Genomic DNA, 15,892 nt, shown 5'->3' on the forward strand with positions numbered 1-15,892 from the left:
ACTTTATTCTGAAGCATAAATTAGTGTTGACGGTGACGGTTGATATAATAGGTTGAGCATCCATTTACTGGCTGGGTGACACCCAAAAGGTGGAGAACATTTATTCTTGCTCAGATAACACATCTGTCATCTACAATATGTTTATCTTTTGCAGAACGGATTATCAGTGAACTTAATAGCAGTGTCAGTTCCCGTAACCACCACAAAGTAAGTTGGCACTTTCTTGTCAGAGTTGTATTGAGAACCAGTTTAGAAGATTTCAGTTGCTGTCTGGGGGTGAACCAAATTGGATTAAGCTTTTACTTTGGCTGTGACTTCACTTGTCAGCCAACGGTAGTGTCCTTCTTTCCTTTGAAAATTTCTTCTTATTCGGAATATATCTGTCTTGCACCTCCCTCATTTTTTGCAAAAACTCCAGCCATTGCTGCTCTGCTGTCCTTCCTGAAATTGTCCCTTTCCAGTCAACCTCGGCCAGTTCCCCTCTCATGCTATTGTAATTTCCTTTATTCCACTGAAATACCGACACATTGGATTTTAATTTTTCCCTCTCAAATTTCAATGTGAACTCGATCATATTGTGATCACTGTTCCCTAAGGGTTCCTTAACCTAAAGCCCTCTTATCACCTCCAGATCACTGCACAGCATCCAATTCAGCATAGTCGATCCCCTAGTGGGCTCAACAACAAGCTGTTCTAAAAAGCCATACCTTAGACATTCTACAATTCTCTCTCTTTGAGGTCCAGTACTGATCTAGTTTTTTTATCCACTTTCATGTTAAAATCCCCAACGAATATCATGACATTGTCTTTCTGACATGCCTTTTCTATCTCTTGCTGTAATTTGTAATCTGCATCCCGGCTGCTGTTTGGAGGCCTATATACAACTGCTATTAGGGTCCTTTTACCCTTGCCATTTCTTAACTCAACCCACAGAGACTCCACACCTTCCAATCCTATGTCATCCCTTTCCAATGATTTAATATTATTTCTTATAAACAGAGCCACACCATCCCCTCTGCATACTAACCTATCTTTCCGATACACCATATATCCTTGGACGTTCAGCTCCCAATGCAATCATCCTTCAGCTAAGTTTCAGAGATGGCCAAAATGTCATACTTGCCAATCTGTAGCTGAATTTCAAGATCAATCATTTTATTCCTCATGCTGTGTGCATTCAAATAGAACACTTTCAGTCCAGTAGTTGTTGCTTTCTGTTTTAACTGCACCACTCCTCTATTGCCCTGTAACTCATGCCACTGGCTGTAATTAAGCCTCATCTCCTGCATGTTCTTTCTATAATCTCTGTTGTACCCTATCTTTGATTTATTTCCGTTTTCCCCTTCCTCAACCCTATCACTCTGGTGCCCATCCCCATACCAAATTAGTTTAAACCCTCCTGAACAGCTCTATTAAATGTGCCCGCTAGGATATTGGACCCCTTTGGGTTCAGGTGTGACTCATCCTTTTTGTACAGGTCGTACCTTCCCCAGAAGAGGCTCCAATGATCCAGGACTCTGAAGCCCTACCCCCTACACCAGTCTCTTAGCCACACATTAATACACGTGATCATGCTATTCTTGCACTCACTAGTACGTGGCACAGGCAGCAATCCTGACATTACTACCCTAGAGGTCCTGTGAGAGTGAATTGTGCCTATTCCCCTTACTGTTTGTTGTTGTTCCATTATTAAGTCGAGTCTGACTCTTCGTGACCTCATGAACTCCTGCACACCAAGCCTTCTTGTTGGAAACTGCCTCCCTAAGATCCCCAACATAATATGCATTGTTTGGGTAATGTTACCTATACATCGTAGCCTCTGTCGTCCTCTCCTTCTTTTACCTTCTGTTTTACCGAACGTGAGGGTCTTCTCCAAGGAAACCTGTCTTCTCATGATCTAGCCAAAATATTTGAGCTTCTGTCTGATAATCAAGCCTCCTAGTGAGCAGTCTGGCTGTATTTCTTCAAGTATTGACTTGTTGGATCTTCTTGCTGTCCAACGAACTCTTAACACTTTCCTCCAGCTTCCAAGTTCAAAGGCATTGATTCTTTTGTGTTCAGCCTTAGTAACAGTCCAGCTCTCACCGCCGTACATCACAAATAGAAATATCATAGACTTCACTGTATGGCTCTTCGTAGACAATGTTATGTCTCTGCTCTTCAGTATTTTATCTAAATTTGCCATTGTTGCCTCCCCTGAAGTAAACGCTGTTTAATTTTGTGGCTGCAGTTATCATCTGTAGAAATCCTTGAAACCGAGAAAGACAAAATCCGTCACTGCTTCCACTTCCTTTCCATTTATTACCACGGAGTTAATGGGGCTGGTCAACATAATCTTGGTTTTCTTAATATTGAGCAACAAGCCAGGTTTTGCACTTCTTTTCTTTCACTTTGCTTAGAAGCTTCCTTAGATCCTGCTCATGTTCAGCCTTTAGAGTAGTATCGTCTGCATATCTGAGGTTGTTAATACTTCGTCCGGCAATTTTGTTTCCAACATTTGAGGCCTCTAGACCCCTTACTGTACTATCCTCGATTACAACTACCTATCTCTTCTCTCTCCACCCCTCTTGAACGATAGTGCCCCAGTTTGGTTACTCATCATTCCTGCGGCCCCCAGTCTCATCCACGCAGAGAGCAACAATCTCAGACCTGTTGGGCAAGATCAAGGGCTGAGGGTTCTCGCAAGGATCCCCTATCTGTCTCACAAACAGTCACCCCCTCTTGTGCCAGGCTATAGACAATTGTAATCAATCCTCATGATGTCCAAAGTAAATTCATTATCAAAGTGCATGTATTTCACCATTTACTATGCTGAAATTCAGTTTTTGCAGGCATTCACAGTAGAACTAAGAAATATAATACTATCAATGAAAAAGTACACACAAAGGCTGTCAAGAAACCAACATGCATTGATAATAATAATTGCATCTCATGTTTTCATGATGTGTTTCTCAGCAAGCCACTACTTCAATGAAGCTTGTCCAAGCCTGCTTAGACAGTAGCTCGCGAGTTAATAGCGCATATGCCAACGTCAGGTTTACTCCAGAAACAATGGTGACTTGTCTGATGGTCCCACTATCTAATCCAGTAAATGGTTAGCTAATTGTGAATGAAAAGCAAGCCCAATATTATTGGATAAAATGAATAAACAGGGGAAAATGTGAAGTATATAGTGGGTGCTATTTTGACAGTTCAAGTCTGTACTGAAAGATTGTTCCCATGACTGAATAAACCCAACTAGACATTTCAACTATTCCCATTTTAATCCCTTATATTAAAAAACTATTTATCCAGTCCTGAAGCATGGATGGATTACGGAATTTAGAAACATAGAAAATAGGTGCAGGAGTAAGCCATTCGGCCCTTCGAACCTGCACCGCCATTTATTATGATCATGGCTGATCATCCAACTCAGAACCCCGCCCCAGCCTTCCCTCCATACCCCCTGACCCCCGTAGCCACAAGGGCCACATCTAACTCCCTCTTAAATATAGCCAATGAACTGGCCTCAACTGTTTCCTGTGGCAGAGAATTCCACAGATTCACCACTCTCTGTGTGAAGAAGTTTTTCCTAATCTCGGTCCTAAAAGGCTTCCCCTCTATCCTCAAACTGTGACCCCTCGTCCTGGACTTCCCCAACATCGGGAACAATCTTCCTGCATCTAGCCTGTCCAATCCCTTTAGGATTTTATACGTTTCAATCAGATCCCCCCTCAATCTTCTAAATTCCAACGAGTACAAGCCCAGTTCATCCAGTCTTTCTTCATATGAAAGTCCTGCCATCCCAGGAATCAATCTGGTGAACCTTCTTTGTACTCCCTCTATGGCAAAGATGTCTTTCCTCAGATTAGGGGACCAAAACTGCACACAATACTCCAGGTGTGGTCTCACCAAGGCCTTGTACAACTGCAGTAGTACCTCCCTGCTCCTGTACTCGAATCCTCTCGCTATTTTTATTTGTTGCAACAAATAAAAACTCTTTGGACTGCAAGTTGATATGATCCATTGGAATACTTTGCTACAATGAGTATAGGCTGAATTTGCATGTCTTAATAAAGATTACACTGGGTAACAAAGATTTTGCTTCCTGAATACTTTTGGGTATATCTTGTGGATTTTGGGGTGCTGATCATAAAAATTGCCATGTAATTTCACTATAAAACACCATTTTCAAGTCAGAATGTCCGATGCAAGATCAAGGAAGGCATTTTTGTCAGTCCACAAGTCAAGCAGGTCATCCATGACAGGCAATTCAAAGAACTGCTCGTCAAATGGAGAAAATTGCTTAGAAGACATTCAAGGAATTTGTTGAAAATTTTCTTGTCAAATACAGAGCACCAAACTACATGCAGCTGGTTGACAGCATGCTTCATGCATTCAAAACCATGAAGTGCAACATGTCATTAAAGATTGATTTTCCTGCATTTCCATTTGGACTTCTTCCCTGTAAATCTTTGGGCTGTCAGTGACAAGTACGGTGAAAGGTTTCACCAGGACATGTGGTCATGGAGAAATGGTGTCAGGACAATTGGAATCTATCAATGCTGGCTGATCATTGTTAAACACTTAAGTGAGGAACCTCAGGCAAAGTATAAATGAAGCTAATTAACAAAGCATTTTTAGCTTAGTTAAACGATTGCAAAGCATCAGCATCATTATGCAAATAAGCACATTATATTCAATAAAAGTTCATGTTTTGTTTCTTCAAATTCCTACATGATGAAAGTCGTCTGAAATTATGTTTATGTTCAGCTTCAAGTGGTCTACTGAAGCCAAAAAAATTCTGAGGAAGCAACACTTCCAAAAAAAAATTTGGCGTTCAGTGTTATTAGAATTGCATTATTGTGTATAAATAGTCTTCCTCTACAGTTTGTTTCCTTTTTAACTAAAGCAGAAATCAGTAAAATTTATTTATGTAATGCTTTACACATTGGAAATCTGTGGTAGGGGTTTAAACTGTGTCTATTAAAAAAAAAATCTATCTTCTTCCAGTCTGAAAATCGGCTTTGTGACGTTTCCAGATGGAAGGATAGCAGGGATTGATTGGTCGGATATCTCTTTGGCAGACGTAGCTGATGATGGGGACATTGGTGACCTGTACAGATTCAGTTTTACAGCAGGTGAGAAAAAAACTATCTATCCACTACAGAATTCACGTTAAAATGGGGCCATGTATACTGAACTGTCATTGATTCACTTTAAAGTGATGTAGGTTAATTCTATTTCTAATGGAAAAGAATAGGAAGTGTCTTATTTCCTATGATCACTCTCAGAATTTGGTTAGCAGAGCAGATGTACAGGCATATATCTGCCATCTCTATTAACTGTATATAATCCTAGCTATTCTAAGCTAATATAGCTAATTTGTTGCCCAAGAATATAGTTGTCTTAATCACAAGGGAGACAATTAAACAGAACATCCATTATTTCACTGGAAGATTACAGAGTACAAACATACTTTAATGAATCAGTGATACATCTTGATCTGAAAATCACTTCCATTTTGGTTTTAGGCTGATTGAACCATTATAGTGATAAAGATAACATATTATGGATTATATGGAATTTGCTTCATATTGTAATCACTAACTAATGGATTCTCATTAGATTTTAAGGCATGCCTATTTTCCTTAATTCATTTTTTTTCATATGACAGACAGCCAACTATTTAACCTACAAATGTCCATTGATAAGAGTGCCCGTCCGCTACTCTGTGGAGGACTAAAGTGGGAAAGTCGAATCTATGAGTGTGTGGCCAACTATCGCTTGAATTTAACTATTCGTGGTTGGGGCCTAGCTGAATTTCATTACAGGTAGGTCTCCTGTGAAGAGGTAATCAATATCATTACTCAGTAATATTTGAAGCTGAGGTAATTATGTTTGTTCCCTTATTAGAAGTGAAAGTGGGCGGCAGGCCCAAGACTCAGTGTCAACCAAAAGGTTCCAGGAACCTGTGGTGCCAGCATGCTCCAGGCTGGTACAGTCATTCTCCAGTGAGGCGTGCCAATGCACTGCGATAGTGGGTGGTAAAGGAGCCCAGCTGGCGCAGCTGACGGAAATGCAGAAGTGCTTTGGATTGCAGGTGAGTAAAACAGCAAAACAGTATGATACAATTACAATATTGCCAGGAGGTCTCGCTGGTAGGTAAATAAACAATGTTCAGGTGTGAAGACAGGGTAATAGGTTTTGTAACTTTAAAATATTTAGCTAATTCAAAGGAAGACACAGGAGTCCAAAATGCAGGTCAACGTTGAGTTTACTTTAAGTGAGGCATGCCCATATCATGTGACAACATATGCAATTAATGTATTTTTGCATAACTCTTAATTATTTAAATGAGTAAGGATGCTTAATCACATATATAAATACAAGATTACTCAAATATTCCTTAAATATTAAATACACAACACTCCACCTTGCTTAGCTGTAAACTTAACAAAGAATGCATCTCAACTATATACACAGTATACTATAAAACATGACTACTATCAACAGTCATCCACAGAACAGTAAGTTTAATTTGAACCATTCAGGCCTTTCCAGACATGAGAATCACTCTGCTTTGTAGGTGAGACATGTGGCTGTGACAGCAATCTCAGGTTCTGGGGCCTCCTTCGTGGTGGTTATAGGAGTTGACTCGGTGAGACTGCAGGATGTGGTCTTGACAGTTCTGGTCACCTTTCTTCTTACATAGAACATAGAATAGTACAGCACAGTAGAGGCCCTTCGGCCCACAATGTTGTGCCGACCCTCAAACCCTGCCTCCCATATAAGCCCCCACCTTAAATTCCTCCATATACCTGTCTAGTAGTCTCTTAAACTTCACTAGTGTATCTGCCTCCACCACTGACTCAGGCAGTGCATTCCATGCACCAACCACTCTCTGAGTAAAAAACCTTTGTCTAATATCCCTCTTGAACTTCCCACCCCTTACCTTAAAGCCATATCCTCTTGTATTGAGCAGTGGTGCCCTGGGGAAGAGGCGCTGGCTATCCACTCTATCTATTCCTCTTATTATCTTGTACACCTCTAACATGTCTCCTCTCATCCTCCTTCTCTCCAAAGAGTAAAGCCCTAGCTCCCTTAATCTCTGATCATAATGCATGGTCTCCAAACCAAGCAGCATCCTGGTAAATCTCCTCTGTACCCTTTCCAATGCTTCCACATCCTTCCTGTAGTGAGGCGACCAGAACTGGACACAGTACTCCAAGTGTGGCCTAACCAGAGTTCTATAGAGCTGCATCATTACATCACAACCCTTAAACTCAATCCCTCGACTTATGAAAGCTAACACCCATAAGCTTTCTTAACTACCCTATTCACCTGTGAGGCAACTTTCAGGGATCTGTGGACATGTACCCCCAGATCCCTCTGCTCCTCCACACTACCAAGTATCCTGTCATTTACTTTGTACTCTGCCTTGGAGTTTGACCTTCCAAAGTGTACCACCTCACACTTCTCCAGGTTGAACTCCATCTGCCACTTCTCAGCCCACTTCTGCATCCTATCAATGTCTCTCTGCAATCTGCCACAATCCTCTACAGTATCTACAACACCACCAACCTTTGTGTTGTCTGCAAACTTGCCAACCCACCCTTCTACCTCGACATCCAGATCGTTAAAAATCACGAAAAGTAGAGGTCCCAGAACAGATCCTTGTGGGACACCACTAGTCACAATCCTCCAATCTGAATGTACTCCCTCCACCACGACCCTCTGCCTTCTGCAGGCAAGCCAATTCTGAATTCACCTGGCCAAACTTCCCTGGATCCCATGCCCTCTGACTTTCTGAATAAGCCTACCGTGTGGAACCTTGTCAAATGCCTTACTAAAATCCATATAGATCACATCCACTGCACTACCCTTATCTATATGCCTGGTCACCTCCTCAAAGAATTCTATCATGCTTGTTAGACATGATCTGCCCTTCACAAAGCCATGCTGACTGTCCCTGGTCAGACCATGATTCTCTAAGTGCCCATAGATCCTATCTCTAAGAATCTTTTCCAACAGCTTTCCCACCACAGACGTAAGGCTCACTGGTCTATAATTACCCGGACTATCCCTACTACCTTTTTTCAACAAGGGGACAACATTCGCTTCCGTCCAATCTTCCGGTACCATTCCCGTGGACAACGAGGACATAAAGATCCTAGCCAGAGGCTCAGCAATCTCTTTCCTCGTGTTGTGGAGCAGCCTGGGGAATATTCCGTCAGGCCCCGAGGCCTTATTCGTCTTAATGTATTTTAACAATTCCAACACCTCCTCTCCCTTAATATCAACATGCTCCAGAACATCAATCTCAGTCATATTGTCCTCACCATCATCAAGTTTCCTCTCATTGGTGAATACCGAAGCGAAGTATTCATTGAGGACCTCGCTCACTTCCACAGCCTCCAGGCTCATCTTCCCACCTTTATCTCTAATCGATCCTACCTTCACTCCTGTCATCCTTTTTCTCATAATTGAAGAATGCCTTGGGGTTTTCCTTTACCCAACTCGCCAAGGCCTTCTCATGCCCCCTTCTTGCTCTTCTCAGCCCCTTCTTAAGCTCCTTTCTTGCAATAGACCCATCTGATCCCTGCTTCTTAAACCTCATTTGTGCTGCCTTCTTCCACCTGACTTGATTTTCCACCGCACTTGTCACCCATGGTTCCTTCACCCTACCATTCTTTATCTTCCTCACCGGGACAAATTTATCCCTAACACTCTGCAAGAGATCTCTAAACATCGACCACATGTCCATAGTACATTTCTCTGCAAAAACATCATCCCAATTCACACCTGCAACTTCTAGCCTTATAGCCTCATAATTTGCCCTTCCCCAATCAGAAATTTTCCTGTCCTCTCTGATTCTATCCTTTTCCATGATAAGGCTAAAGGCCAGGGAGCGGTGGTCACTGTCCCCCAGATGCTGACCCACTGAGAGATCTGTGACCTGACCCGGTTCATTACCTAGTACTAGATCTAGTGTGGCATTCCCCCTAGTCGGCCTGTCCACATACTGTTACAGGAATCCGTTGTGGACACACTTAACAAACTCTGTCCCATCTAAACCCTTGGAACTAATCAGGTGCCAATCAATATTAGGGAAGTTAAAGTCACCCATGATAACAACACTGTTATTTTTGCACCTTTCCAAAATCTGCCTCCCAGTCTGCTCCTCTGTATCTCTGCTGCTACCAGGGGGCCTATAGAATACCCCCAATAGAGTAACTGCTCCCTTCCTGTTCCTGACTTCCACCCATACTGACTCAAAAGAGGATCCTGCTACATTACCCACCCTTTCTGTAGCTGTAATAGTATCCCTGACCAGTAATGCCACCCCTCCTCCCCTTTTTCCGCCGTCTCTATCCCTTTTAAAGCACTGAAATCCAGGAATATTGAGAATCCATTCCTGCCCTGGTGCCAGCCAAGTCTCTGTAACGTCCACTACATCATAATTCCATGTATGTATCCAAGCTTTGTTCCTGATGCTAGTTGCACTGAGGTACACACATTTCAGCCCTTCTACCTTATTGTCTTTACATCGTTTATTCTGCTTCTCTTTCCTGAAAGCCTCTCTATATGTTAGATCTGGCTTTATTCCATGCACTTCTTTCACTGCTCTATCGCTCTGGGTCTCATCACCCTTGCAAATTAGTTTAAACCCTCCCGAACCATGCTAGCAAACCTACCTGCAAGGATATTGCTCCCCCTTGAGTTCAGGTCATAGTCATAGTCATAGTCATACTTTATTGATCCCAGGGGGAAATTGGTTTTCGTTACAGTTGCACCATAAATAATGAATAGTAATAGAAATAGTAATAGAACCATAAATACTTAAATAGTAGTATGTAACTTATGCCAGTAAATTATGAAATAAGTCCAGGACCAACCTATTGGTTCAGGGTGTCTGACCCTCCAAGGGAGGAGTTGTAAAGTTTGATGGCCACAGGCAGGAATGACTTCCTATGATGCTCTGTGTTGCATCTTGGAGGAATGAGTCTCTGGCTGAATGTACTCCTGTGCCCACCCAGTACATTATGTAGTGGATGGGAGACATTGACCAAGATGGCATGCAACTTAGACAGCATCCTCTTTTCAGACACCACCGTAAGAGAGTCCAGTTCCATCCCCACAACATCACTGGCCTTACGAATGAGTTTGTTGATTCTGTTGGTGTCTGCCACCCTCAGCCTGCTGCCCCAGCACACAACAGCAAACATGATAGCACTGGCCACCACAGACTCGTAGAACATCCTCAGCATCGTCCAGCAGATGTTAAAGGACCTCAGTCTCCTCAGGAAATAGAGACGGCTCTGACCCTTCTTGTAGACAGCCTTAGTGTTCTTTGATCAGTCCAGTTTATTGTCAATACGTATCCCCAGGTATTTGTAATCCTCCACCATGTCCACACTGACCCCCTGGATGAAAACAGCGGTCACCGGTGCCTTAGCTCTCCTCAGGTCTACCACCAGCTCCTTAGTCTTTTTCACATTAAGCTGCAGATAATTCTGCTCACACCATGTGACAAAGTTTCCTACAGTAGCCCTGTACTCAGCCTCATCTCCCTTGCTGATGCATCCAATTATGGCAGAGTCATCTGAAAACTTCTGAAGTTGAAAAGACTCTGTGCAGTAGTTGAAGTCCGAGGTGTAAATTGTGAAGAGAAAGGGAGACAAGGCAGTCCCCTGTGGAGCCCCAGTGCTGCTGATCACTCTGTCGGACGCACAGTGTTGCAAGCACACGTACTGTGGTCTGCCAGTCAGGTAATCAAGAATCCATGACACCAGGGGAGCATCCACCTGCATCACTGTCAGCTTCTCCCCCAGCAGAGCAGGGCGGATGGTGTTGAACGCACTGGAGAAGTCAAAAAACATGACCCTCACAGTGCTCGCTGGTGCAACCCATCCAATCTGTACAGGTCCCACCTTCCCCAGAAGAGATCCCAATGATCCAAAAATCTAAAACCCTGCTCCCTGCACCAACTCCTGAGCCATGCATTCACATGCCATCTCCTCCAATTCTTGCCATCACTGTCACGTAGCACTGGCAGCAATCCTGAGAACGCCACCCTTGAGGTCCTGTTCTTCTGCCTTCTGCCTAGTTCCCGAAACTCACACTTCAGGACCTCATCCCTCTTCCTGCCTATGTCGTTGGTCCCAACATGTATTATGACTTCTGGTTGCTTTCCCTCTCGTGCCAGGATGTCGTGCACCCGGTCAGAGACATCCCGGACCCTGGCACCCGGGAGGCAACAAACCATGCGGGTGTCCTTCTCACGTCCACAAAATCTTCTGTCTGCTCCCTTGACTATAGAGTCTCCAATGACGACAGCTCTTCTCTTCTCCATACCACCCTTCTGCACCACTGGGTCAGACTCAGTGTCGGCGGCCCTGCCACCGTGGCTCACACCTGGTCGGTTGTCCCCGTCAACAGTATCCAGGACAGTAAACTTATTATTCAGGGGAATGGCTACAGGGGTGCTCTGCACTACCTGTCTGCTCACCTTCGCTTCCCCCCGCCCTTCCTTTTTCTTCTTCAAGTTTGTGCACCTTGATGTTAGGAAGATGCATTTAGTTCACTGGAGCATTTTCTCATTAATCCTTATCATGCTTCCTTTACGACCTGATCTCTCCTCTTGGTTTCCTCATCCACAACATCATCTGACGAGTTCTTTTTTTCTTAACTCCATTGACTCCTTTCTTTTTGGCCTTCCATTCATCAAGCTGGGCTTTAGTTTTTTGCATCTACTTTTACAAGCAGCTTTTTGTCTCCCACCTGGAGTTCATGCAATGACCTTAATGCACCCACAGTAGATTCCGGTTCTTAATACTTTCAAAAGCCAAATGCTTGCAACTTTCCTCAAGCTCCTTGAACTCTCTTCCAGCTGAAAACCAAGTCACATTTTGCAAAAATGTTGTAGTTGGAACACTGCTTTTGCCACTTTTATGCTTCCTCTGTACAGCATGGTCCTTCCTTGGTACAATATGCTTTCTAACTAGAGGCACGGAGGTTGGCACCAATACCTGTTTGTCCTCTGTTGGGCAAAAGTTCATGATGTTCAGCATAGAGACAGTTGTGGGTACATGAGTCATAGATAAATGGAGGGCTATGTAGGAGGGAAGGGTTAGTTTGGTCTTAAGAGTAGGTTAAAAAGTTGGCACTCAAGTGGGATGAAAAAGCCTGTACTATGCTGTACTGTTCTATCTTCTCCATTCTAGTACAACTTTCAGGGCTTAAATTTGTCCTATGTAATGGGTAGCAAAGGGACAGTTTTATGCAAGAATGAATTTTCAGTAATCTGTAGGAGAAATCTTGATTTTCACCAGATTGGAGAGCCTCCCATTCTGGAAATTGAAAGCTAGTGGGTAGGTGAAAATCTTCAAATAGCACAGATTTTGATTTTTAAATACATTGCCTCTCTACACATACCTACCTTTGTCCTGCTGCTTTGCTCCACTCCAGATGGCTAATGCTCCAACTCAATGTCTTGCTGCTGGCCATACTTGTCCCAATATGGAGTAAACTAGTTACCTGAGTGGTAGCCTGAAAACGTTGTCCTGATAGCAGTTATGGCTTTCCCTTCATGTTGGACACTAAAACTGGTATTGGTTCTTCAAATGTAACTCTCCCGCCCCCCCCCATAGCATAGAACTTACTTTCTGTATCACTTTTCTGTCACAACCCTCTTTTAAAAAAGGTAAGAAAGAGAAAACACTGAGATTTAACTAAAGTTGTCCTAATGCCTTTCATATTTACTCTCATTCAGAGGGTAGTTGTATATTTTAGGCATTTGTAGTGTTTAGTGAAAATGACACAGCAACGCAGCAATTTATGATGTTGTTTCACAGCATCAGGGGCTAGGGTTTGACTATGAGCTTCGATATTGGGTTCAGGATAGGAAATTTGCACTTTTTAAAATTCTGTCGCTGTGTGAGTTTCCTCCTCCATCACATCAGGGGGCAAGTTAATTACAAACACAAGAGATTCTGCAGATACGAGGAAATCTACAGATGCTGGAATTTCAAGCAACACACATAAAAATTGCTGGTGAACGCAGCAGGCCAGGCAGCATCTCTAGGAAGAGGTACAGCCGACGTTTCGGGCCGAGACCCTTCGTCAGGACGAACTGAAAGAAGAGCTAGTAAGAGATTTGAAAGTGAGAGCGGGAGGGGGAGATCCAAAATGATAGGAGAAGACAGGAGGGGGAGGGATGGAGCCAAGAGCTGGACAGGTGATAGGCAAAAGGGATACGAGAGGATCATGGGACGGGAAGCCCAAGGAGAAAGAAAGGGGGAGGGGGGAAGCCCAGAGGATGTTTCTGCAGATGTTAGAAATCCAGAGTAACGTATACAAAATGCGGTGGGAACTCAGTAGGTCAGGCAACATCTATAGAAAGCAATAAAGAGTTGACGTTTTGGGCTGAGACCATCTTGGTTCAAAAGGTCGATTCTTCATTCATCTCCATAGATGCTGCCTGACTTGCTGAGGTCTACCTGCACATTGTGTGTTACTCTGTTAAGTTAATTGCCTACTTTAATTACCCATTAATATAAGTTAACGGCAGTTCCACTGAAATGAGATGAGCTTGAAATGTTCTCTTTCTTTTGATACAAGAATAGATGTATTCCAGTATCCTTGAGTGGATGGTTCCAAATTATTTATTTGAAAATATTAGTTAATTCTAACATTGCATAAAAGTGATAGATAAAGCCAGTTCACTCCATATAACCATATAACAATTACAGCACAGAAACAGGCCATCTCGGCCCTTCTAGTCCGTGCCGAACTCTTACTCTCACCTAGTCCCACCGACCTGCACTCAGCCCATAACCCTCCATTCCTTTCCTGTCCATATAGCTGTCCAATTTAACTTTAAACGACAACATCAGACCTGCGTCAACCACTTCTGCTGGAAGCTTGTTCCACACAGCTACCACTCTCTGGGTAAAGAAGTTCCCCCTCATGTTAGCCCTAAACTTTTGCCCTTTAACTCTCAACTCATGTCCTCTTGTTTGAATCTCCTCCACTGTCAATGGAAAAAGCCTATCCACATTAACTCTATTTATCCCCCTCATAATTTTAAATACCTCTATCAAGTCCCCGCTCAACCTTCTACGCTCCAAAGAATAAAGACCCAACTTGTTCAACCTTTCTCTGTAACTTAGGTGATGAAACCCAGGTAACATTCTAGTAAATCTTCTCTGTACTCTCTCTAATTTGTTGACATCTTTCCCATAATTCGGTGACCAAAACTGTACACAATACTCCAAATTTGGCCTCACCAATGCCTTGTACAATTTCAACATTACATCCCAACTCCTATACTCAATGCTCTGATTTAAAGGCCAGCATACCAAAAGCTTTCTTCACCACCCTATGCACATGAGATTCCACCTTCAGGGAACTATGCACCATTATTCCTAGATCCCTCTGTTCGACTGCATTCTTCAACATCCTAGCATTTACCATGTATGTCCTATTTTGATTAGTCCTACCAAAATGTAGCACCTCACATTTATCAGCATTAAACTCCATCTGCCATCTTTCAGACCACTCTTCTAACTGGCCCAAATCTCTCTGCAAGCTTTGAAAGCCTACTTCATTATCCACAACTCCACCTATCTTAGTATCATCTGCATACTTACTCATCCAATTTACCACTCCATCATCCAGATCATTAATGTATATGACAAATAACATTGGACCCAGTACAGCTCCCTGAGGCACACCACTATTCACCGGCCTCCAACCTGACAAACAGTTATCCACCACCACTCTCTGGCGTCTCCCATCCAGCCACTGCTGAATCCATTTTACTACTTCAATATTAATACCTAACAATTGAACCTTCCTAACCAACCTTCCATGTGGGACCTTGTCAAAGGCCTTACTGAAGTCCATATAGATAACATTCACCACTTTACCCTCGTCAACTTTCCTAGTAACCTCTTCAAAAAATTCAATAAGATTTGTCAGACATGACCTTCCACGTACGAATCCATGTTGACTGTTCGAAGTAAAGAAATATGGTTTTTTTTTGTCTGCCAGTTTATTGTACCTAGGGGTTTCTGTGTCACGACAGCAGCTCTAGAGCACCAGATGAAAATGAACAGCAGTCTCCAGCAAGCTGTGTCAGAAATCAGTGATGAAACCAGGTACGTCCTTCCTCAATTAAAATAAAAGTTGTTAAATAATTAAATCTTAGATTTTTAAAGCTCTTTCAAGTTTCTCTTCAGAACTGATATTGAAGTAAAATTCAGGTAGTGTATTAGCATTCTTGATAAGTGCCACTCCAATCACTTTCTGATTTTTAACTGCACTTTTTTTTTCTGTTTCAATAGCACTCACAGAAGTGGAAACCTTTGTGAACTGTGTGAAAGGTAAAAATGATCATAGAAGAAGTCCTTTGGAAGGCAACATTTTTTAACATCACTATATTTCTAATGTTTTAATGAGTCAAAACATTCTATACACTGCTGTGCCCACAATTATTGGAAGGACAATTAACTTTTAAACACCGAAACACCTTTAAGGTCAAACAATGAGTAGGAGGATAAGGTTCATAGGATCAGAAGTTACAAAGGAAGTTAAAACAAACATGAGAATTTCAGAATGGAGACTAAAGGCCAAATCAAAAACATGATGGGTAAGTAAGAAATGTGAAAAAGGACACAGGCACAGGCAGCAGGGATTTAGTCATAGTCATAGTCATACTTTATTGATCCCAGGGGAAAGTGGTTTTCATTACAGTTGCACCATAAATAATAAATAGTGTTATAACCATAAATAGTTAAATAGTAATATCTAAATTATGCCAGTAAATTATGAAATAAATCCAGGACCAGCCTATTGGCTCAGGATGTCTGACCCTCCAAGGGAGGAGTTGTAAAGTTTGATGGCCACA

The 15,892-nt window shown here is 42.6% G+C and overlaps 1 protein-coding gene across 6 annotated transcripts in view; it reads left to right on the plus strand.

The window, feature by feature from the left end:
• LOC134356311 (uncharacterized phosphotransferase YvkC-like) overlaps nt 1–15,892 on the plus strand; it is a 233,257-nt gene that overhangs the window by 73,272 nt on the left and 144,093 nt on the right. For all 6 annotated transcript variants that reach the window (XM_063067179.1, XM_063067180.1, XM_063067181.1 and 3 more), the window contains 6 exons: nt 155–207; nt 4,993–5,120; nt 5,657–5,813; nt 5,896–6,082; nt 15,037–15,143; nt 15,330–15,368. In XM_063067179.1, the coding sequence (XP_062923249.1) occupies nt 155–207; nt 4,993–5,120; nt 5,657–5,813; nt 5,896–6,082; nt 15,037–15,143; nt 15,330–15,368 (671 nt within the window). The remainder of the gene's footprint in view (nt 1–154; nt 208–4,992; nt 5,121–5,656; nt 5,814–5,895; nt 6,083–15,036; nt 15,144–15,329; nt 15,369–15,892) is intronic.

Source organism: Mobula hypostoma, chromosome 14 (assembly GCF_963921235.1).
Source record: "Mobula hypostoma chromosome 14, sMobHyp1.1, whole genome shotgun sequence".
NCBI classification, from domain to species: Eukaryota; Metazoa; Chordata; class Chondrichthyes; order Myliobatiformes; family Myliobatidae; genus Mobula; species Mobula hypostoma.